Source organism: Nicotiana tomentosiformis, chromosome 2 (assembly GCF_000390325.3).
Source record: "Nicotiana tomentosiformis chromosome 2, ASM39032v3, whole genome shotgun sequence".
NCBI classification, from domain to species: domain Eukaryota; kingdom Viridiplantae; phylum Streptophyta; class Magnoliopsida; order Solanales; family Solanaceae; genus Nicotiana; species Nicotiana tomentosiformis.
This window is the reverse complement of record NC_090813.1, coordinates 97,988,279-98,011,477: the sequence shown is the minus strand read 5'-3', so window position 1 is coordinate 98,011,477 and position 23,199 is coordinate 97,988,279. Positions and strand designations below refer to the sequence as shown.

The following is a 23,199-nucleotide window of genomic DNA, read 5'->3' as shown; positions in this document are numbered from 1 at the left end:
AAAGGTAGTTGAAATCAGTTATGAAAATTCTCTGCACAACCTTTGTATAAAGCAACAGTCATTGTAACTAAATCTTGTATTGAATTTGTTAACTAAATCTTCTACGTATGAGATGAAAAGATACCCGATCATTTGTAACATGCTTATGTAGGACAACATCAAGACAAAACTCATACTTCTTAAAATAAGCAGTGAAGCCCACCTTCTATAATACAATCAAACATCAGTTCCTCTCAACAATCTCTGTTCCACGATTATTTTGATCTATCAATAGTGCAATCTGTGGTGTTTTCATGTTCTCTGGCCTTGTCCAACATTCATGATCTTTTATTAGATCTCCAACCTTAAAGAAATGCACAATTAAATGTTTAATATTTAACAAACATATGTTGCTGGAAACTTAGAATAAAATTAATTCTCAATATTCTTGAAAACTATTGGGACTAACATGGATATAGAGCGATTATGCTTGGAACTGGATTTCAATTGTTACAATTCTTAGTTGCCTATCCAGAAGAAAAAGTTACATTTTGTTCATTTTTGTGGTTCAAATATGATAAATATTTTTTCTTGGTGTTTTGTATTTTGGATGAATAAAATAAGCAACTGCGAATGCAAAAAATGCACTATCTTTACTTTTACCCACATCTCAAGCTGTTGGCCTGGCTCCTTGTTGAATTTCTTGAAACAGAATCTCCTATTTCCACCACAATTGTGCTTGGTGTGATGACCAACTTAGAGTATCTCTAACTCTAAGTTGATTTTACAAAATATAGTCCTATCAAGTAATAGCAAAATAATTAAAACTATTAAGTACAAATTAGATCCAGTAGCCTTGAGATCAATATTGATTGTAACGACTCCAACGCTCTCACCAGACCTAAGAAAATATACCTGTCATGAAGAGAATAAATTTCTTCCTTCTTTCGAGTCATGTAGAATTAATTTTAATATTTCAGCAAACTTAGCACTTTATGGAAAGTAATTCAGTCATGTAGTTGAAATCTTCTTCAACTAACTTTATGATCCATCCCTAGAGGAAGATGCAAGCTATCAATGGTTTAATGTAAAAATCTATCAACAAAATGAGATAACTTCACACTCACATGAATTCAAGATTGCTCGTTGCACATCAAAGCTTCACTCTCACATTAATTATAGATAGCTTAATGGAGAAATATATCAACTTATGCTATCGCCTTCTTTTTAAATACTCTCTTGATCTTATTTCCCGATAATTGTGCATTCGAATCTTCTTCAACCACTGCTGTTGGATTAATTATACCTATCTTGGCAGGTGTATTTGCAACATCGATCAACTCATTATCTTCGGTGGAATCCTACATATTTAAAATACAAAAACTTGTGAAAATCAATACTTAATCTATAGTTCTTGTTGCTTTATTATTTTACAACCTGCAAATCATTAAATTAAAAGAATGAATTATGTAAAATAATATTTATAATGAGTTTTAAAATCACCGTGATTTCGTTATCTTCATGACTGACTTCGTTGTTATTGAAATCTGGATCCTACAAAAAAATGTGTATCATAATTAAAATTTAATTCAATCATAAATAGGAAAACTGAGAAAAATTGAGTATAGAAACATACTTTGAACGTCTCTTTTTGTGGAGAAGGAATATATTTCTTTATAATTTCCTCGTCGTCAGTAAGCATAACAACTTTTAAGACTTCATCTTTATTCTGATTGTTGGAACTCTTAACCTCAACTTTAAACATGCACTTTTTTTCAACAATATTTTCTATTTCCATTGGACATGAAGAGTCGTTTGCAGCACCAGAAGTCTAACAAAAAGACATAATGATTGTGGCTAATAGAAGCTACTAACAATCAAAGTAAAAAGTAAATGTAATACGATATACACATTTTGTTTATTCCTTATTAGAATGGATTAAATTGTTAAAAAGATGATGCTTCAATTCTCATAGTAAGTGTGTTATTAAGCATAAGCTAAATGCGAGGAATAATACACTAAATAAAGCTATTAATATAAAAAGACTAAAGTAGAAGATGGGAAACTAAAATAAAAACATAATTTTTCTGATGCAAAATGCCTCTTCATTCATTAATACTTGCTGAATTTTGCACTGTTAGTGCTGCCGCCAAACTCCAACCATTTTAACAATATTTTGTAATCTCAAATTCAACACCATCGTCATCAGAGATTGAACCATTTTTTCTTGTTTTGTTTGTTAATGTCAAAATTATTCTAGCTTTCATACAACACTTGTAAACAAAAGTAGATTTGCTTGAGTCCAGGGGCAGATCTATGTATTGAGTTGGGGGTGGCACGCCACCCGGTCGCTCGGATAAAATTTTATATACATACTAGTATTTTTTACACAAATACCTACATAAGGAACAAGTGGCACCTCAAATCACAAAATTACTGAAGGTGCCATGGTTAAAGTGCTAAAATTCCATTCACAGCACTTGGGATCAAGACTCTACGAATGCAATTGTTGTTGTTCCTTTTCTGTTCTTTTTTGTTAATTTCTCTTATTTTCCCTTTCTGTTCTTTTTTGTTAATTTCTCTTATTTTCCCTTTCTGTTCTTTTTTTTTAATTTCTCTTATTTTCTTCATCTTAAATATTTATTCGTATTTTATTTAGATGGATGCAATCTAATTATTTTTTTATCCATATAATGTTATTTTATTAATTATAATTTTTTTAATAGCGATGCATTAAAGACATAATATAATATTAATCAGCTACATGTAGATGGAAGGGGTGTATCGCATATTCGTTTATGCATAAAATAAATTTTAAATTGGATTGAATAAATTCAAAATGGATCGAACCGAAGTAATCCAAAACGGATTGAAGCGACTTAATGCACACCCTAATTCAATCTTCTTCACTAGTGGTCGTTTTACATTAAAATAGTGGCACCCGTAGCCATGAAATTCTGGATCCGCCTCTGCTTGAGTCTATATTATTTTTTAAGTGTTTAACTGCAAAAGAACATTCCCAGATTTTAAAGAACTTCAAAATAAAGTGAAACTTTAGCGATAAGCTTAAAACAAAGAACTATTAAAAACAGTACTTAACTTTTTTAGTGATTAACTATAACTATCTTAACTTTAGCGAAACTCAGGGACACCTAAAAATAAAGAACTATTACTATCCTTTCAAAGTTCAAACTTACCAAACCTCTCAAGTAAATCTAATAAGAGCAAAGGCATACAGATTTAGCAATAAGCTCATTTGAAATTTCAAAGTCATATCTTAATGACTTTGTAACTTAAACTTAAAAGAATTTTGACGTTTTTGGTTAACCTAAAGTTCTTCCAAGTATATCAATCCTCACATGCATATAGACACAAAATCAACTACCCTATAAATAAGACGGAAAGGAGATGCAGGGGAATGAATCATGTACCACTTCTTTCAACGTTATTGGTCTTATTTTTCTAAGTAATTGTCTTATACCTCAAATACATATCCTTTAAATCATTTGCCGACTTTTCGATAATTTTCGATAATCTTAGTTGCATTCTTATCCCACAACAGCAAAGAAATTGTACTGGTGCAATCCATCACCTTAACTTGTAGCCTATATCTGGAAAGAGTTTGTGTTTTTAAATTTTTAATCTTTAATAATAGTAAACAAAACTGTAAATTATGATCATACCTATGAGTGGCAGATTGAATCTGCTCGCATTTTTTACAATAGAATCCCCCCCCCCCCCCCCCCCCCTTTCTACTTTCTTTGGGCAATTTTTGCATCCTAAATAACACCATCCACGGTCTAATTCTACGTGTACAATAGTTGCTACAACCCAAAAATTTTCTGCTGCGTATAAACATTGTATATACAAATGTTATGTAGAGAAAGATAAGATAAAAGTTGTGCTAATTAAAAATTAACAAAATTAAAAAGCAGGTACTCACATGCTTACGGTCACTCAAATCCTCAATAGTTTTAACATCAATACTTCCAGATGCTAGCTTATCAGCAATAAAATGAGTTTTGTGAGATGAAATTTGAGTAATTCTATAACGACCCGGCCGGTCGTTTTGAGTATTATAACTCGGTCCCCTATTTACTATTCAATTTATGCCTTACAGTTGATTTATAACTTATCGGGTTAGTTGATTCGGGTCCGGAAGGATTTTGGAGTGAAATGAGACACTTAGTCTCATAATTGAAAACTTAAGTTAAAATAGTGACCGGATGTCGACTTATGTGTAAACGACCCCAGAATGGAGTTTTGATGATTCCAATAGCTCCGTATGGTGATTTTGGACTCAGGAGAGTATTCGAAAAATTATTTGGAGGTCCGTAGTAGAATTAGGCTTGAAATGACGAAAGTTGAATTTTTGGAAAGTTTGACCGGGGGGTTGACTTTTTGATATTGGGGTCGGAATCTGATTCCGAAAATTGAAATAGGTCTGTTATGTAATTTATGACTTGTGTGCAAAATTTGAGGTCAATCGGACTTGATTCGATATGTTTCAGCATCGAATGTAAAAGTTGGAAATTTCATAATAGACTAAAGTCAAGTGAGTTCGCACAAGACCTAACTTCAAATGAGCATAACTCTCAGGACATGAAGTGTTATATAGTGTATTACCTATCAAAAGAAAGATCTTTGAGTCTAATTTCTAACGCTTTAAACCGGTTGTTTATTTGGACATTCCTAAAAGAAGTTATGACCAAATTACCAAAGGCTGAAAAAATGCAATTCTGCGACCAATTATGCGATCACAAAACTGCTTCTGCGACCGCAAACTGGTCGCAGAATGGAGCAGAAGAGCCCAGTTCTGGGGACCGATTTTGCGATCAATTTTGCAGCCCGCATATCCATTCTGCGGTCCATTATGCGACCGCAGACCTGCTTTCAGAGGGTTAATTTTTTTATTTTCATAACCCGACCCCATTTTGATAAATAGGCTTTGGGGCTTATTTTGGAGCAATTATCTGATGATTTTAGAGAGAAGTGAGAGTGTTCTAGATAGAAGAAGTAGATGAAGTGTCTTGTTCGTCAAATTCTTATCCAAGCCTTGAAATCCAACGAGAAATCCCTCAAGTTCTTCATCAAAGAGGTAAGGTTCTAACCCTTAATCTTCAATTTTGAGTTAGGGTAATGATGAGTGATTAAGAGTATGATTCTTAAGTGTAAGAGTATTATTTATACGTATCAATAAGGTTTATGGAAAGAGTCTTGAGTTCAAATGGGTAAAGATTGAGTTGAAAATGGTAGAAATCTTCAAAGACTTCAATTGAAGATTTGAGGGTCGAGTTGATGTCGGAATTTGGTAAAATTTATATGGTTGGACTCATGGTTGGATGGGAGTTAATAATTTATAACTTTCATTGGGTTCCGAGATGTGAGCCTCACAAGCAATTTTTGAGTGTAAATTCGGATTTTTGTAGAAAAATTAGTATTTTGATATGAAATAAATTCCTATAATTTGGGTTGACTGAATCATATTAATTGTGACTAGTTTCGAGCCATTCGGAAGTTGTTACGCGCAGAATGAAATTTTTGGAAGCATTGTTTAGCTTGCTCGACATTGGATTCGGCTTGTTCGAGGTAAGTAACTCTTCCAATCTTGGAGCTGAGGGTATGAACCCTGAATGCACGTATTATGTAAATTATTTGGAGGTGACGCATATGCTAGATGACGGGCGTGTGGGCGTGCACCGTAGGAATTGTCACTTGGTCAAATTCCATGGGACTGTATAGTTGAATAATCTGTTGATATCCGTACATTCTTTACATGTTAGAGAAAATTGAGCTGAGACTCGTATTAAAAATCATGCTTAGGCATATGTTGTTATTGTTGGTACTCATTGGGGTCATTTTTGTGGTTGAATAATATGTTCAAATTGTAATTTTTCACTCAATCATGTTTATTCATTTCATATCATACCTCAGTCTCTCTTATTTATTGTTGATGCATCATATCATTGTTGTTGGGCTGCTTATCATAATTTCTGAGAGCCCGAGAGACTGGAGAGGTTGATGACTGAGTGAGGCCTAGGGCCTAATTGTGAGGATATTTATGGATCGGACTGCACGTCGCAGCATGTTTATTGATTTATGCCATGATTGGCTTGATATAGCGTTTGGGCTAAAGGAGCCCTTCCAGAGTCTGTATACACCCCCAGTGAGTGCAGGTATCTACTGAGTGCGAGTGCCGAGCACGAGTGCCAAGTGATTTGGGAGGATTGAGTGACTGTGAGGCATGAGTGACTGTGAGGACTGAGTGAGTGGGAGGACTGAGTGAAATGATACTCTAAGAGTATGCATATGATTTTATCACTGAGTTGCATCGTATTGACATGCACACATGACATACAGGTATAGAGATGAATTTTTTCTCATGATGTACAGTATCACATTATTCATGATTTCTCACACATGTTGACAGATGGGCATAGTGATACAATTGGTTTATACGAGTTATTTGGAAAGAAAATGAAACATCCCATTTATTATTGAAAGGATTTTGGAAAAATCACAGTTTTTAGACTTACTCATATTTTGGTGATTTTAGTAAAAAGAATTGAGTTTTACTATTATATTTGAAAAGAAAAATATTTATTTTTCCGTAACTGTGAACGTACTGAGCACTTTATTATTGAGTTATTCATTGTGCTGCCTCAATTCTGTTGTTATGAGATTTGTTTTCTGGATATTGTTGTGGACTATTGGTTTTGGACCCGACCTTGGTAAAAGCTCGTTACTGTTTTCAACCTAAGGTTAGGTTTGTTACTTACTCAGTACATGAGGTCGGTTGTACTGATACTACACTTCTGCATCTTACGTGCAGATGTTGGGTGCTGATATTGCTGTGTTCGATAGGAGCTGGATTTGAAGATGTATCTGCATTCCGGTTGTAGCTGCCTCTTGTTCATGGTAGCCTTAGATTCATAAAACTCTGTTTATGTACTTCTCAAACAGATGATGTATTTATTTCATACCAGCTTTGTAAACTCTATTCTTAGAAGCTCATGATTTGAACTACTAGTTCTTGGGGAAAAGTATTGGTTTTAGATATTTTCTTTTAATTAATTGCCTTGTTAATTTCATTGGAATCAGATAGTTGGTAATTGGCTTACCTAACGGGTTGGGTTAGGTGCCATCACGACTAGTTAGATTTTGGGTCGTTACAAGGTGGTATCAGAGCACTAGGTTCATAGGTTCTACAAATCATGAGCAAGTGTCTAGTAGAGTCTTGCGGATCGGTATGATGACGTCCATAACTATCTTCGAGAGGCTACAGGGCATTTAGGATCATTTTCCATCTTTCTTTCTTTATCGTATGGAATTGATTTAGCTTGAAATATAACTCCTTGAATTCCTCCCACGCATTCGTATGATCACATGAGCGCTCGGTATCAACTATGTATCGCCGGCTTGTGATTTCAGGGATGATGTGTGAGATGTGTATTCTGTGTTTTGGTGATGGGCCAGTCTGGAGGACTTGAGGCCATGGTTAGACCGCAGCTTAAGCTCGGTAGTTTCAGTTGTAACTTGTACAACTGGACTCATATGTTCGGTAATGACCCTATGAGTGGAATTTGTGACTCGATGAGCGATGGAATGGCTGTGTGATGGGTATGATGTGACCGCGGGATGTGTTAAGACGATTTAAATATGACGAGAAGTGTTTCCTTGAAATGTAAAGGAAATGCCATTGGGAGTACTTGATTTTCGATTTGATGTGACGTAGAGTCTCGAGTATAAATGTTTTGAAGGATCTTTCACGTTGTTAAAATTTGGGACAAATTGAATTCTCAGGTCTGGTAAATGAGTTTGGATTCAGAAAGATTAAGTGATTTCATAGTAATTATAATTGCGAAAGGGTATAACAAGATACCAATTTGAGGCTAAGGAGGTGGGTTATCCCCTGCGAAGAAATCTACGTAGATGTGTTCCTTATAATGTGAATGAAGAGTTTCTTTGCTACCAGCGGGGTGTATGTGTTGAGATATAAATTTGAATCTGGTTGAGAAAGTTGACTTGAGTGTTGAGAGAATAAATGCGAACTTAGCAGACAATTGAGGCATTTTATGGTTGGTGTTGCACGAGCTTGAAAAGAATTTTTGTTGGACCGAATGCAGTATTATGACTGTAAATAAGTATGGGTATTGTGAGTTATGGAGTGTTTTAAAATATGGCTTTGAGCCAAGTGGGGAAGTCTGTTATGGAAAAATCAGTTCATGGGTATGTGTTCATTTTTTTTTGGTATGAGGTTTACTTGGGAATCAGTGATGACTTGCAGAGGTGGAGTTCGAGAATGACTCTAGTAAGGAAATTTCTGGATACGGGTTATATTGCGCTTTATGAGTATATAAAACAATCGTGAGATGAGTGAGTTATTATTTATAAATGATGTAGTGCCCACGGAGTATGAAATTAATCGGTGGTATTAAAAAGTAGAGTTAATTATTTGAGTGTTGTTGTGTGATGTAGCTATTGGGGCAGGTGTCTCTTGGCCCATTTAGGTGGTGTAATTTGGATTTGAACAAAGGGGGAGACTCTCGAGAAAGTCCAATAGGTTCGAGGATCATATATAGTAATTGAGAATGTTTCCGGACTTGGGTATGGATAAAATCTGAGATTTGCATTTAATGACGACTGGACTTGCGGAAATTCTGTATGACTAGGGACTCTATGTTTCAATATAAGGAAGGTAAGAAGAACAATTTTAAATTTACATAAGGTATTTTTTGAGTGAGTGTTACAGTTGTATTTATGGAGGTGCTTAAGAAGAACACAATTGCTTAAGGGCCGTAAGGCGTTGTGGTTCTATGCTAAGGTTTGTGGGGTGAGTGTGGCTAAAGATTGTGGCATTTTAGCAAGGAGAATTATCAATCGGAAGGCAAATTCGGAAGGGACTCAAAGAAATAGGACAACTGGGTAGTAGGCTGGACTAGTATGGTAATGGTAGGATCGGTCCTTTGGGTAATTACGACGTGGTAAGACTTTACAGATGTTTTGATAGCAATATTCTTGGGTTTTGGTGAGCTACGTGGTTTGGTCGAGTTAGAGAAATTTAGTTCTAATAGCTTGGTTATGTGCAGATGGATTTCAAAGTGTTCATGATAGTTTCTACCATAGTTTGAATCAGATACTTTTCTACCGATGTGGAGAACGTGTTGTGTATTGTGATTTTCTCCTGGAAAGAAGCAAAAGAACGGTTTCTAACTAATAGGGTATGTAAATTGTTGGTTACTCAAATTTGATAATAAGATTCTTGTGCTTTTCACATGATGGCATAATAGATGTGGTGTGTTGTGCGGGATTAGGATTTACATGTACAGGGTGACAATTCAGTCTTGAAGAGAAGATAACGAATGTTGGACAACATGGTCAGTTTCAGATATTTCGATGAGTGTTATAACTGCTTGGTAATTCTTGAGAAGGGTGCGCATTTTAGAAGGCGCGTTGTGTTTTGACTTACGGATGTTCATCGGTATTGCAGTACTCACCTGGTTGATAGACTGTTGATATTCAAATTATTGCTATATGGCACAGAAGAATTATGAAAGTATTCCTCATGGGATTATCGTAAATGAAAGATGTGTTAGCCATTTTAGTGCTGGAGTTGGGATCAGTTAAGGTGATTCATATGTTCGATGAATTTGGAGACTGAGAGTTCTCAGAAGTATATTGTTTTGGGTTGTGGCCTATCTGAGGTGAGTATTTTATTTTAACTCAGTGGATGCACTAGTTGCATTAATTATTTGTGATAGCTATGCGCTATAAGTGTGCATATATGTGAGGTTTGAGCCAATGTGCGGGCATTGGGGCAGGTATTTATACTCGAAAGAATGCTTAGGCTATGATTTGCCTAGAGTTGACTGTTAAGCATAAAGTTATAATGTTTCTCGTGTTCTTACATTTATTGAGAACTATCAGGGCTACACTTGTGGTTACAAAGAGGCTAATTCTCTGAATAAATGGGGTAGTTACTATTTCTGCGTTAAATTGCTGATTTGAAGTGTGATAGCGGACTTTGCACATGCTTACACTATGGTATTTATACCAGTCCAGGAGCATGAGAATCTTATTTCATTATCATATACACGTGTACTTGTTTAATTGCTCTTGTATGATATGCTGGGACTAGAGGCCTGTGACCATGCCGGGCGATTCATATTATTGGCATGTGAGTTATCCGTGCCGTGTGTGGGAATTCTATTTCTATGATAATTTATCTGATTCATTAATTTCCTTCCTCTACAGTTATGCACATATGCCTACGGTTATCCTCGTCACGAAATTTGAGGAGTTGGTTGTAACATTGTGGTTGTGGTGGTGCTTGTTGAACTTACAATATGGTTCTCTTCCTTGAGACATCTCCCATATTTGGGTACACGGATTGCGCAGTAGTGGTTGGAGCTATATTGATATGGCGTGTCTGTGGGATAGTTGTGTTTAATAATATAAGGTCATTGGACCTAGAATGAGTACTATCAGGTTTGAAACAGTATATTCGGGAAAATAATATTGCAATTCGATTTAGAAAGTAATTATTGTTCTGGTTGGGGAGAGAGAGCTCCATTACTTGTTGATCTGATAAGGGGTCTTGAGATTTCTACGTGTTTCTTTCATTATCAGCAGTGTGCAAAAGTTTTAGAATGAGGTTATTTTTGATATGGTGTTTAATACTATTACCGGGTTACTTTGGAGTAGTTAATGTGATAGAAAATGGTGTTGCGAGCATGCGAGTTGTGTAGTATGTTAAGTGATTATATCTGGGGTTATGGTTAGGGCTCATTACAGCTTGTTCAGACTTATACAACGTGTTAATGTGAGATTCAGGTCTTGAAAAGAAATTCTGAATATTGAAAATTGAATTTCAAGGTTTATGGACTAAGGTTGAAGTAACGATTTTTAGTTATGTTGTGTTGTCAGGCCTATACAATTTACACGGAATAGGGTGGTTTGGGATCACCCCGGGTACATGTGTGGTGAGATGGAACAGTGATGTGGTGGCTTGGAAAAAACTCATGGCACATTCGAGGACGGACGTATGTTTAAGTGTGGGAGAATGTAACGACCCGACCGGTCGTTTTGAGTATTATAACCTCGTTCCCCCATTTACTGCTCAATTTATGTCTTACAGTTGATTTATGACTTATCGGGTTAGTTGGTTCGGGTCCGGAAGGATTTCGGAGTAAAATGAGACACTTAGTCTCATAATTGAAAACTTAAGTTAAAATAGTGACCGAATGTCGACTTATGTGTAAATGACCCTGGAATGGAGTTTTGATGATTCCAATAGCTCTGTATGGTAATTTTGGACTTAGGAGCATGTTCGGAAAATTATTTGGAGGTCCGTAGTAGAATTAGGCTTGAAATGGCGAAAGTTGAATTTTTGGAAAGTTTGACCGGGGAGTTGACTCTTTGATATTGCGGTCGGAATCCGATTACGGAAATTGGAATAGGTCCATTATGTCATTTATGACTTGTGTGCAAAATTTAAGGTCAATCGGACTTGATTCGAAAGGTTTCGGTATCGAATGTAAAAGTTGGAAATTTCATAATAGACTAAAGTCAAGTGAATTCGCACAAGACCTAATGTCAAATGAGCATAACTCTTAGGACACGAAGTGTTATATGGTGTATTACCTATCACATGAAAGATATTTGAGTCTAGTTTCTAACGCTTCAAACCGTTCGTCATTTGGACATTCCTACAAGAAGTTATGACCAAATTACCAAAGGCTAAAAAAATGCAATTCTGCAACCAATTATGCGATCGCAAAACCGCTTCTACGACCGTAAACTGGTCGCAGAATGGAGCAGAAGAGCCCAGTTCCGGGCACCGATTTTTTGATCAATTTTGTAGACCACATACCCATTCTGCGGTCCATTATGCGACCGCAGACCTGCTTTCGGAGAGTTAATATTTCTATTTTCATAACCCGACCCCATTTTGATAAATAGGCCTTGGGGCTTATTTTAGGGCAATTATCTGATGATTTTAGAGAGAAGTGAGAGTGTTATAGAGAGAGAAAGTAGATGAAGTATCTTGTTCATCAAATTCTTGTCCAAGCCTTGAAATCCAACGAGAAATCCCTCAAGTTCTTCATCAAAGAGGTAAGGTTCTAACCCTTAATTTTCAATTTTGAGTTTGGGTAATGATGGGTGATTAAGAGTATGATTCTTGAGTGTAAGAGTATTATTTATACGTATCAATAAGGTTTATGGAAAGAGTCTTGAGTTCAAATAGGTAAAGATTGGGTTGAAAATGGTAGAATTCTTCAAAGACTTCAATTGAAGATTTGAGGGTCGAGTTAATGTCGAAATTTGGTGAAATTTATATGGTTAGACTCATGGTTGGATGGGCGTTAATAATTTGTAACTTTCGTTGGATTCCGAGACATGGGCCCCACGGGCGATTTTTGAGTGTAAATTCGGATTTTTGTAAAAAAATTAGTATTTTGATATGAAATAAATTCCTATAATTTGGGTTGACTGAATCAAATTAATTGTGACTAGATTCGAGCCGTTCGGAAGTTGTTATGCGTAGAATGAAATTTCTGGAAGCATTGTTTAGCTTGCTCGATATTGGATTCGGCTTGTTCGAGGTAAGTAACTCTTCTAATCTTGGAGCTGAGGGTATGAACCCTGAATGCACGTATTATGTGAATTGTTTGGAGGTGACGCACATGCTAGATGATGGGCGTGTGGGCGTGCACCGTAGGAATTATGACTTGGTCAAATTCCATGGGACTGTATAGTTGAATAATCTATTGATATCCGTATATTCTCTACGTGTTAGAGAAAATTGAGCTGATACTCGTATTAAAAATCATGCTTAGGCATATGTTGTTATTGTTGGTAACCATTGGGGTCATTTTTGTGGTTGAGTAATATGTTCAAATTGTAATTTTTCACTCAATCATGTTTATTCATTTCATATCATACCTCAGTCTTTCTTATTTATTGTTGATGCATCATATCATTGTTGTTGGGCTGCTTATCATGATTTCTGAGAGCCCAAGAGACTGGAGAGATTGATGACTGAGTGAGGCCGATGGCCTAATTATGAGAATATTTATGGATCGGGCTGCACGCCGTAATATGTTTATTGATTTATGCCATGATTGGCTTGATATAGCGCTTGAGCTGAAGGAGCCTTTCCGGAGTCTGTACACACTTCCAGTGAGTGCAGGTACCTACTGAGTGCGAGTGCGAGTGCCGAGCGCAAGTGTCGAGTGATTTGGGAGGATTGAGTGACTGTGAGGACTGAGTGAAATAATACTCTGAGAGTGTGCATATAATTTTATCACTCAGTTGCATCTCATTTACATGCACGCATGACATACAAGCCTAGAGATGGATTTTTTCTCATGTTGTACAGTATCACATCATTCATGATTTCTCACACATGTTGACAGATGGGCATAGTGATGCAATTGTTTTATACGAGTTATTTGGAAAGAAAATAAAACATCTCATTTATTATTGAAAGGATTTTGGGGAAATCACAGTTTTCAGACTTACTCATATTTTGGTGATTTTTGTGAAAAGAATTGAGTTTTACTATTATATTTGAAAAGAAAAATATTTATTTATTCGGAACTGTGAACGAACTGAGCACTTTATTATTGAGTTATCCATTGTGCTGCCTCAATTCTGTTGTTATGAGATTTGTTTTCTGGATATTGTTGTGGACTATTGATTTTGGACGCGGCCTTGGTAAAAGCTCATCACTGCTTTCAACCTAAGGTTATGTTTGTTACTTACTCAGTATTGTTACTTACTCAGTACAAGAGGTCGGTTATACTGATACTACACTTCTGCACCTTGCGTGCAGATGTAGGCTGCTGATGTTGCTGTGTTCGATGGGAGTTGGATTTGAAGATGTATATGCGTTCCGGTTGTAGCTGCCTCTTGTTCATGGTAGCTTTAGATTCATAAAACTCTATTTATGTACTTCTCAAATAGATGATGTATTTATTTCATACCAGCTTTGTAAACTCTATTCTTAGAAGCTCATGATTGTACTACCAGTTCTTGGGGAAAAATATTGGTTTTAGATATTTTCTTTTAATTAATTGCCTCATTAATTTTATTGGAATCAGATAGCTCGTAATTGACTTTCCTAACGGGTTGGGTTAGGTGCCATCACGACTAGTTGAATTTTGGGTCGTGACAAATTCTTTGTGAGCTTTCTCCACGCACAGAAACTATTATGTTTCATTTTTTAAATTGAGGTACGTTAATAAATATTAAGACTAAAATATAATTTGAAATATACATAAATTAAGTATAACTTATAGACCTGGAGCAAAAGTTAACAACTTGAGGAAGATTTGAATTGATCCAAAGTTTCTACGTGTGCCAAGTGTTCCTCACCGAATATTGTTCTGCACACATAAAAGTAATTTTTAAGAGTTTACTAATTGTATAGAGACATTGTATTGTAAAGTAAATGGATAATTTAATAACCTCGATATCGATGTTCTCTAATTAATTGCATGATGCGACAAGCTTATCATTGGATCCATTCAAAAGTGGCTTGATCTGTTCGACAAAGTCTCTCCAAAGAGTTGCAAAAATGTTATTGCTACTACAATTATTATAAGGTTAAGCATAGGAATCAAAATAAAGAATTGTTGAAATATTTACTTAGTTTAATACATTGTGACAAACTTACGCATAATCTTGTATCTCAATGTTCATGAACATACGGATGCTATTATCTTATTTGATAGATTGTATGTCCTCAATCCTCATAACTCACAATTTCGCCAATAACATCTACAATAACATTGACCAAGGAAATATGTGCAAAATTAGTAATCATTATGCAACATAAATAAAGATTGTAAAAGAATTATTAAATTTCATGATTTACCTAAGATATAGCAATTGGTATACCAAACATATAAGACAGAAAAGAGATTACAGAATATTAACTTAAACTGAAAATTGTATTCTTATAAGACATAAATCAGATTGTCATTTTCGATGGAGGACGCCTCAATTTTACAATTACTTTTCATTAGTTACCACAAAAACAAGTAGTTAGCTTTGAGGTACGTATAGCAACTTAAGTAAAATATTTGGCAGGAATTTGATTATGAGTGTCTTGCCTAACATACCATCTGCATTTACTCTTAGGTGAAACAAACTGCTAGTTTAAGGCAATGGGTGTGTCACGACCCGAAATTTCTACCTTCGGGATCGTGATGGCGCCTAACATTTCACTTGCTAGGCAAGCCAACGTTAGAATGTAATTCGTCATTTTAACATAATTTTAAATTAATTAATAACAAAGAAACAAATACGAAAATAAAGTCCTAAATAAAGTGAATAATCCATAATAATCGCGATGTCTAAATATCATCCCAGAACTGGAGTCACAAGTGCACGAGCTTCTAGAATAATACAAATAAGGCTCTGAATAAAATAAAGCTGTCTAAAAGAAAACACACAGCTAAAATAAAGTAGAAGGGGACTTCAGAACTGCGGACGCTGTGCAGTTATACCTCAAGTCTCCTTTGGGTAGCTGAAATCCGAGCAATCCTACAGTACGCCGCTGGGACCAACTCCAAAATCTGCACAAGAAGTGCAGAGTGTAGTATAAATACAACCGACCCCATGTACTCTGTAAGTGCCGAGCCTAACCTCGACGAAGTAGTGACGAGGCTAAGGCAGGTCACTTACATTAACTTGTATGCAATAATAATAATAACAACAATAATAGAAATAAAATATATAACTCATTTCAACAGTTGAAACCAACTCGGCAGTCATAACCAATTATCATTTCAATCAATTTTCGTTGCGGTATGCAATCCACTCCAACAATATAATTCTTCAATAAATTTCCGTTGCGGCGTGCAACCTGCTCCAATAATATAAACTTAAAATATAATTTGTTGCGGCGTGCAACCCGATCTCCCAATATATTTCTTTCATTTCCGTTGCAGCGTGCAACCTGCTCCAACAATATAATTTAATAACTTTTAAATAAAAGAAATACTCCCATAAATACCACATTCAGTAAGAAATTATTAGACAACAAGGCACACAATATTTATAAATTATTTCGGAAACAAGTAATGACAAGTAGCAATTAATTGGGAAAATCAAGGAGAAAATAGGTAATTTCATGTTTAATATGCTTAATGTCAAGTAGCAATTAAGACATATAAATCAAATAAGCATGTAACAATTATTGCATGAATTCAAAAATTAAAATTTAACAAAGAATATGAGAGAAATAATTATTATGGCAATTAATTCATGTCTTAAAAATAATTTATAATTTTTAAATAATTATGCAAACAATTAATTTGACAAAGTATAGGCACTCGTCACCTTGCCTATACATCATACACATGAAATTCACGTAACAAATAATAATTCGAGGGTTCTATTCCCTCATATCAAGGTTAACCACGACACTTACCTCGCTTGCAACCAAATTCAAGATTCCAATACAAATCGTAAACAATCAGAAATCATCAAATCTAGTCATAAACAATCCAATATACTCAATACAAATCGTAGAAATTAATTTCGTATGAAATTACAAATTTTTCGGAATAAATCCGAAATTCATCTAAAAAATCAACAGTGGGACCCACGTCTCTAATCCCGAAAAACCATACAAAATCCAAACACTCATTCCGATACGAGTTCAATCATACAAAAATTATTGAATTCCGACATCGGATTGACCTTCAAATCTAAATTTTACATTTTTGGAAGATTTTATAAAAATCTGATTTTTCTTCCATAAATTCATGAATTCATGATGTAAATGAGTATGGAATCACGGAATATAATCAATATAGGATAAGGAACACTTACCCCAATGAATTTCCTCTACGGTCCGTACTTTTCCAAAAGTTCTAGAATAATATTAGAGTGCCGAAACGCCCAGACTCGCTCAAAACTCACCCCGAAGATCACCGAGCCACTCGGGATCCCGTTCAATTATACCAACCAGCACTATAATATAATACGGACTTACTCGGGGTCTCAAATAACATCAAAATTATAATTCACACCTTGATTCGGAGTTAAGAGTTTTAAACTTTTCCATTCACAAAACTTGTGCCGAAATATGTTAAATGAATCCGGAATGACTTCAAATTTGGCACACAAGTCATAAATGACATAATAGAGCTATTTCAATTTTCAGAATTGGATTTCGACCCCGATATCAAAAAGTCAAATCGTGGTTAACTTTGGAAATCTTTAGCCTTTAAATTTCTAGTTTCCGTTAAATGGTCATAACTTGAGTTAGGGACCTCCAATTTAAATTTCGGGAATACGTCTAAGTCCCAAATCATGATACGGACCTACCGGAACCATCAAAATACTGATCCAGGTTCGTTTGCTCAAAATGTTGACCAAAGACGGTTTTAAAACTCTATTTCACATTTTAATCAATATTTTATATAAACACTTTCCGGAAAATTATGCGGACTGTGCACGTGAGTCAAGGAATGATAAATAGTACTTTTCAAGGTCTTAAAACACAAAATTCAATACTCTCTCTATTTCAATTTAGATGAGGTAGTTTGACTTGGCACGAAGTTTAAGAAAAAAGAAGACTTTTGAAACTTGTGGTCTTAAAAGCTTAAGGGGTAAAAGCTTTGCGGGACCATAATATTTGTGTGGTTATAGAAGCTTCTCATTAAGGGTAAAATGGATAAAATAAAGAGTTTAAAGTTGAATTATTTCCAAATTTAGAAATATGTCATTTATTTTGGAACAGATTAAAAAGGAAAGTACCTCATCTAATTTGAAACGGAAGGAGTATTAAATTTAAAGATGACCCAAAAGGTTCGTCCCCAAATGGAATTAGAAAAGTACCTGAGCTGGTGAAAAGGTATGGATATTTACTCTGCATGTCCGACTCGGACTCCCAGGTAGATGCTTCTACCGACTGACCTCTCCATTGCACCCTAACTGAAGAATAACTCTTAGACCTCAACTGTCGGACCTACCGGGCTAGAATAGTTGCTGACTCCTCCTCATAAGTCAAATCTTTGTCCAATTGGATTGAGCTGAAATCTAACACATGAGACGGATCACCATGATATTTTCGGAGCATAAACACATGGAACACCAGATGAACTGCTGATAAACTAGGTGGTAATGCAAGTGTGTAGGTTACTTCGCCCACCCTTTCAAGAATTTTGAAGGGTCCTATATACCTAGGGCTCAACTTGCCCTTCTTTTCGAACCTCATTACACCTTTCATAGGTGAAACCCAGAGCAATACTCTTTCTCTAACCATGAATGCAATATCACGAACTTTACAGTCGGCATAACTCTATTGCCTAGACTGAGCTGTGCAAAGTCGATCCTAAATAATTTTGACCTTATCCAAGGCATCCTGTACCAAATCGGTACCTAACAACCGAGCCTCTCCCGGTTCAAACCAGCCAACTGGAGAACGACGTCGCCTTCCATATAATGCCTTATATGGAGCCATCTAAATGCTCGACTGGTTAGATATTATTATAAGCAAACTCTGCAAGTGGCAAGAACTGATTCCAAGAACCTCCAAAGTCTATAACACAAGCGCGAAGTATATCTTCCAATATCTGTGTGATGACCCGATAGGTTATTTTATGTTTTAGAACTGAATTCTGGGCCATGAAGCTTTTATGTCAAAAACTGAGAGAATATGAATTTTTTATCTTAAAATCTATTTGAGTTAATTTCGATCAACGTTTTGAGCAAACAGACCCGCATTCATGTTTTGACGGTCCCGTTGGGTTTGTATCGTGATTTAGGACTTGGCTGTATGCCCGGAATTGAATTCGGAAGTCCCTAGCCCGACTTATCGGACTTTGTTGAAATTTGAAAGTTAAAGGCTTAATGATTTTGAAATATTTGATCAATATTTGATTTATTGAATATCGGATCCGTATTTTGGTTCCAGAACCCGGTATAGGTCCAATACCATATTTATGACTTGTCTGTGAAATTTGGTGAAAAACTGAGTTGGTTTGACGTGATTCAGACGTCCGGTTGTGAAAATAAAAATTTTAAAGTTTTCTTAAAAATTTCCTTTGATTTGGTGTCCGATTCGTAGTTCTAGGCGTTATTTTGGTAATTTGATCATGCGAGCGAGTTCGTATGATGTTTTAGGACTTGTGTGCATGTTTGGTTTGGAGCCCCGAGGGCTCGGGTGAGTTTCGGATAGGCTACGGAGTGAATTTGGACTTATAACATTGCTGGTGTTCTTCAGTTTTTGTTGCAGGCCTTAGATCTCGCAATTGCGAGATCAATCATTGCATTTGCGACCACTATTGGGTTCGCATTTGTGATCTACTCATCGCATTTGCGAAGAGTAGCTGGGGAGGCCAGAGTTCGCATTTGCGAACAATGTTTCGCATTTGCAATGAGAGCTGGGAGGGAGATTCTTCGCATTTGCGATCACTGGGTCGCATTTGCGATCAAGCCAGACTTCGCATTTGCGAACTATTCTTCGCATTTGCGAAGAAAGCAGAGGTGTGATGATTCTCGCATTTGCGGGGTTCGCACTTGCGAACCCCAGGTCGCAAATGCGACATCTGCAACTGATCAAATATGACTTAGACAGGATTTTTGGTTCATTCTTAAAATTTTCAAACTCAAGAGCCCTAGAGGCGATTTTCCAAAGAAATGTTCTTCCCCAAAACATTGGTAAGTGATTCTAAACTAGTTTCTTTCAATCTTTCACTAATTTTCCTAATATTTCAACCTAAAATCTAGAGTTTTCATGGTGAAAATTGGGGGGTTTTGGGTAGAAATTAGGGATTTGGTAAATTAGGGATTTAGACATCAAATTGAGGTCGGATTCCAAAACAAATTACATAACGGGGCTCGTGGGTGAATGGCTAATTGGGTTTTGGTCCGAACTTCGGGATTGGACCAATCGGGCCTGGGAGTTGACTTTTGTTGACTTTTTCAATAATGACCTAAATTGAATCCTTTGCAATAATGGATAGTTCATAAGGTTTAATTTGAATCGTTTGGTTGGTAACTTGCTAGATTCTATTGGTTCGGAAGCTCGTTTGAAAGGCAAAGCTGTGATTGAGCTTTGAGTGGACCTTTGGAGCGAGGTAAGTGTCGTGGTTAACCTTGACTCGAGGGATTAGGATTGGTTTGCCTATTTGCTACATGTTTAGATATTGGGTACAATGTATATGTGAGGTGACGAGTACTTATGCGTTGTTATCGGGTTAAAGCATGCATGTGGGACTTGTTCCTTGTAGTTTATTGCTTACTTTGATCTTGTTATCCATGCCTATACTACTTACTTACTAAATTGATCGTTCTTATCATGTTTACGGGCTTTTGTAATAATTGAGTATTGATTCCAAAGTTGAGATTGGTATTGTGGAACCATTGTTGAAGTAAGGCTTGTTCTTGTTGATTCTATCTCCCTGCTATTACTTGTTCATTGTTATGTGGTAAGGGAGAGTGTTAGTGCACGAAGGGTGATGTCGTGCCATATTATGAGTGTTAATGCACAAAGAGTGATGCCGTGCCATATTATGAGTGTTAATGCACGAAGGGTGATGCCGCGCCATATTGTGAGTGTTAATGCATGAAGGGTGATGCCTTGCCATGTTATGAGAGTTGATGCACGAAGGGCCGTGCAATTTTCTTCATTGTGTTTAGTTGTTTTCACTGGTTAAAAGCATGTTGACTGTTCTAGTTATCATTTCCGTCTTATATCTTGTGCCCCTTTAGCATGTCCCCCTCCCAATAGTACATGTTTAGCTGTTATTGTTGTTTTCTTGTACATATACTGTTATCTGCACAGGTTTATTATGTGGGTATCTTGTCATAGCCTCGTTACTACTTCGTCGAAGTTAGGCTCGACACTTATGAGTACAAGGGGTCGGTTGTACTCATACTATACTCTGCACTTCTTGTGCAGATTTTGGTATCGGCCCTAGCTGATCGCGAGGCTTAGCAGTTGACTTGCTTATTGGAGACTCAAGGTAGATCTGCTGGCATCCGCAGACCTTGGAGTCCCCTTCTGACTCCCCTATTTTTACTGTATCTTTTTATTCAGAACGGTTGTATTTCTTTCAGACTTTGTTTGTTGAAAATCTTAGAAGCTCGTGAGATGTGACTCCAGATCCGAATTGTCTCAGATATTATGGACTTTATGTTATTTCGCACTCGGTTTTATTTTATTTTGGTTTAATTGACCGTATCTATTGAATTGAATAATAATTGACTTAACGGTTTCATTAGGCGCCATCACGGTCCTGAAGGTGGGAATTCCGGGTCGTGACAATCTGAATGGTGCGCTCTGACTATCCGTTTATCTGTGAATGAAATGATGTACTCAACTCAACCCGCGTGCCTAACTCATGTTGTACAACCCTCCAAAATTGTGAGGTAAACTGCGTACCTCGATCTGAAATAATAGACACAGGCACACCATAAAGGCAGACAATCTCACGAATGTAAATTTTGGCTAACCGCTCTAAAGAATAGGTAACTACCACTGGAATGAAATGTGCTAACTTGGTCAACATGTCCACAATGACCCAAACTGCGTCAAAATTTCTCTGAGTCCATGGGAGCCCAACAACAAAATCCATAGTGATACGCTCCGACTTCCACTCAGGAATTTCTAACTTCTGAAGCAAACCACTAGGTCTCTGATGCTCGTACTTGACTTGTTGACAATTTAGACACCGAGCTACATATGCAACTCTATCCTTCTTCATTCTTCTCCACAAATAATATTGCCGTAAATCTTGATACATTTTGGCGGCACCTGTATGAAAAGAATACCGGGAATTGTAGGCCTCTTCCAGAATTAATTCACGAAACCCATCCATATTAGGCACAAAAATACGACCCTGCATTCGCAGAAGTCCATCTTCCCCCACAACAACCTATTTGGCATCACCGTGCCGCACCATGTCCTTAAGGATAAGTAAATGAGGATCATCATACTGCCGCTCTCTGATGTGCTCATATAAAGAAGACCGAATGACTGTGCAAGCTAGAACCCGACTGGGTTCTGAAATATCTAACCTCACGAACTGATTAGCCAAAGTCTGAACATTTGCAATGGTCTCTCACCCACCGAAATATACGCAAGACTGCCCATACTCACAACCTTTATACTCAAAGTATCGGCCACCACATTGGCCTTTCCAGGGTGATACAAAATAGTGATATCATAGTCCTTCAACAGCTCCAACCATCTTCTCTGCCTCAAATTGAGATCCTTTTGTTTGAACAAATATTATAAGCTACGATGATCAGTAAATACCTCATACTAGACACCGTAAAGGTAATGCCTCCAAATCTTCACTGCATGAACAATGACTGCCAATTCTAATTCATGAACAAGATAATTTTTCTCGTGAACTTTCAACTACCGCGATGCATATGCAATCACTTTGCCATCTTGCATCAATACTGCCCCAAGCCCAATGCGAGATGCATCACAATATACCGTATACGATCCTGAACCAGTGGGTAATACCAGCACTGGCGTCGTAGTCAAAGTAGTCTTGAGCTTCTGAAAGCTCAACTCACACTTGCCTAACCATCCGAATGGAATACCTTTATGGGTCAGTCTAGTCAATGGGCTTGCAATAGATGAAAAACCCTCTACGAACCGACGATAATAACATGCCAGACACAGAAAACTCCGAATCTCTGTAACTGAAGTAGGTCTAGGCAAATTTTGAACAGCCTCAATATTCTTAGGATCCACCTTTATACCTTCTACTGATACAACATGCCCCAAAAAGGCAACTGAGTTTAACCAAAACTCGCATTTTGAAAATTTGGCATTTAACTAATTATTCTTGAGAGTCTGAAGCACAATTCGAAGATGTTGCTCGTGCTCCTCTTGTCTGCTGGAGCAAATCAAGATATCATTAATGAACACAACCATAAAAGAATCTAAATAGGGTTTGAACACCCGGTTCATCAAATCCATAAATGTTGTTGGGGCATTAGTCAGCCCAAATGACATCACTAGGAATTTGTAATGCCCATACCGAGTCCGAAAAGCTGTCTTAGGGATATCGGATGCCCTAATCTTCAACTGATGGTAACCAGACCTCAAATAGATCTTTGAAAATACCTTGGCAACCTGAAGCTGATCGAATAAGTCATCAATTCTTGGAAACTGATATTTGTTTTTATAGTGGCCTTATTCAACTACTGATAATCTATACACATCTGCATAGAACCATC

At 36.6% G+C, this 23,199-nt stretch overlaps 1 protein-coding gene across 19 annotated transcripts in view; it reads right to left on the bottom strand.

Annotated features, from left to right (window-relative positions):
• LOC117274577 (uncharacterized) overlaps positions 1 to 23,199 on the bottom strand; it is a 43,245-nt gene that overhangs the window by 4,094 nt on the left and 15,952 nt on the right. For 9 of the 19 annotated variants that reach the window (XR_011414118.1, XR_011414116.1, XR_011414119.1 and 6 more), the window contains 9 exons: positions 15,729 to 15,946; positions 15,495 to 15,563; positions 14,452 to 14,763; positions 14,285 to 14,369; positions 1,616 to 1,810; positions 1,483 to 1,533; positions 1,107 to 1,340; positions 647 to 778; positions 203 to 343 (listed from right to left, as the gene is read on the bottom strand). Coding sequence is in view for 14 of the 19 variants with exons in the window: in XM_070195884.1 (XP_070051985.1) it covers positions 1,188 to 1,340; positions 1,483 to 1,533; positions 1,616 to 1,777 (366 nt within the window). In the remaining 5 variants the exon portion in view is untranslated. Of the gene's footprint in view, positions 1 to 202; positions 344 to 646; positions 779 to 1,106; positions 1,341 to 1,482; positions 1,534 to 1,615; positions 3,822 to 3,918; positions 7,359 to 14,284; positions 14,370 to 14,451; positions 14,764 to 15,292; positions 15,564 to 15,728; positions 15,947 to 23,199 lie in introns of those variants that run through there. The other 10 variants (XM_070195886.1, XM_070195885.1, XM_070195888.1 and 7 more) reach the window with 7 other exon arrangements.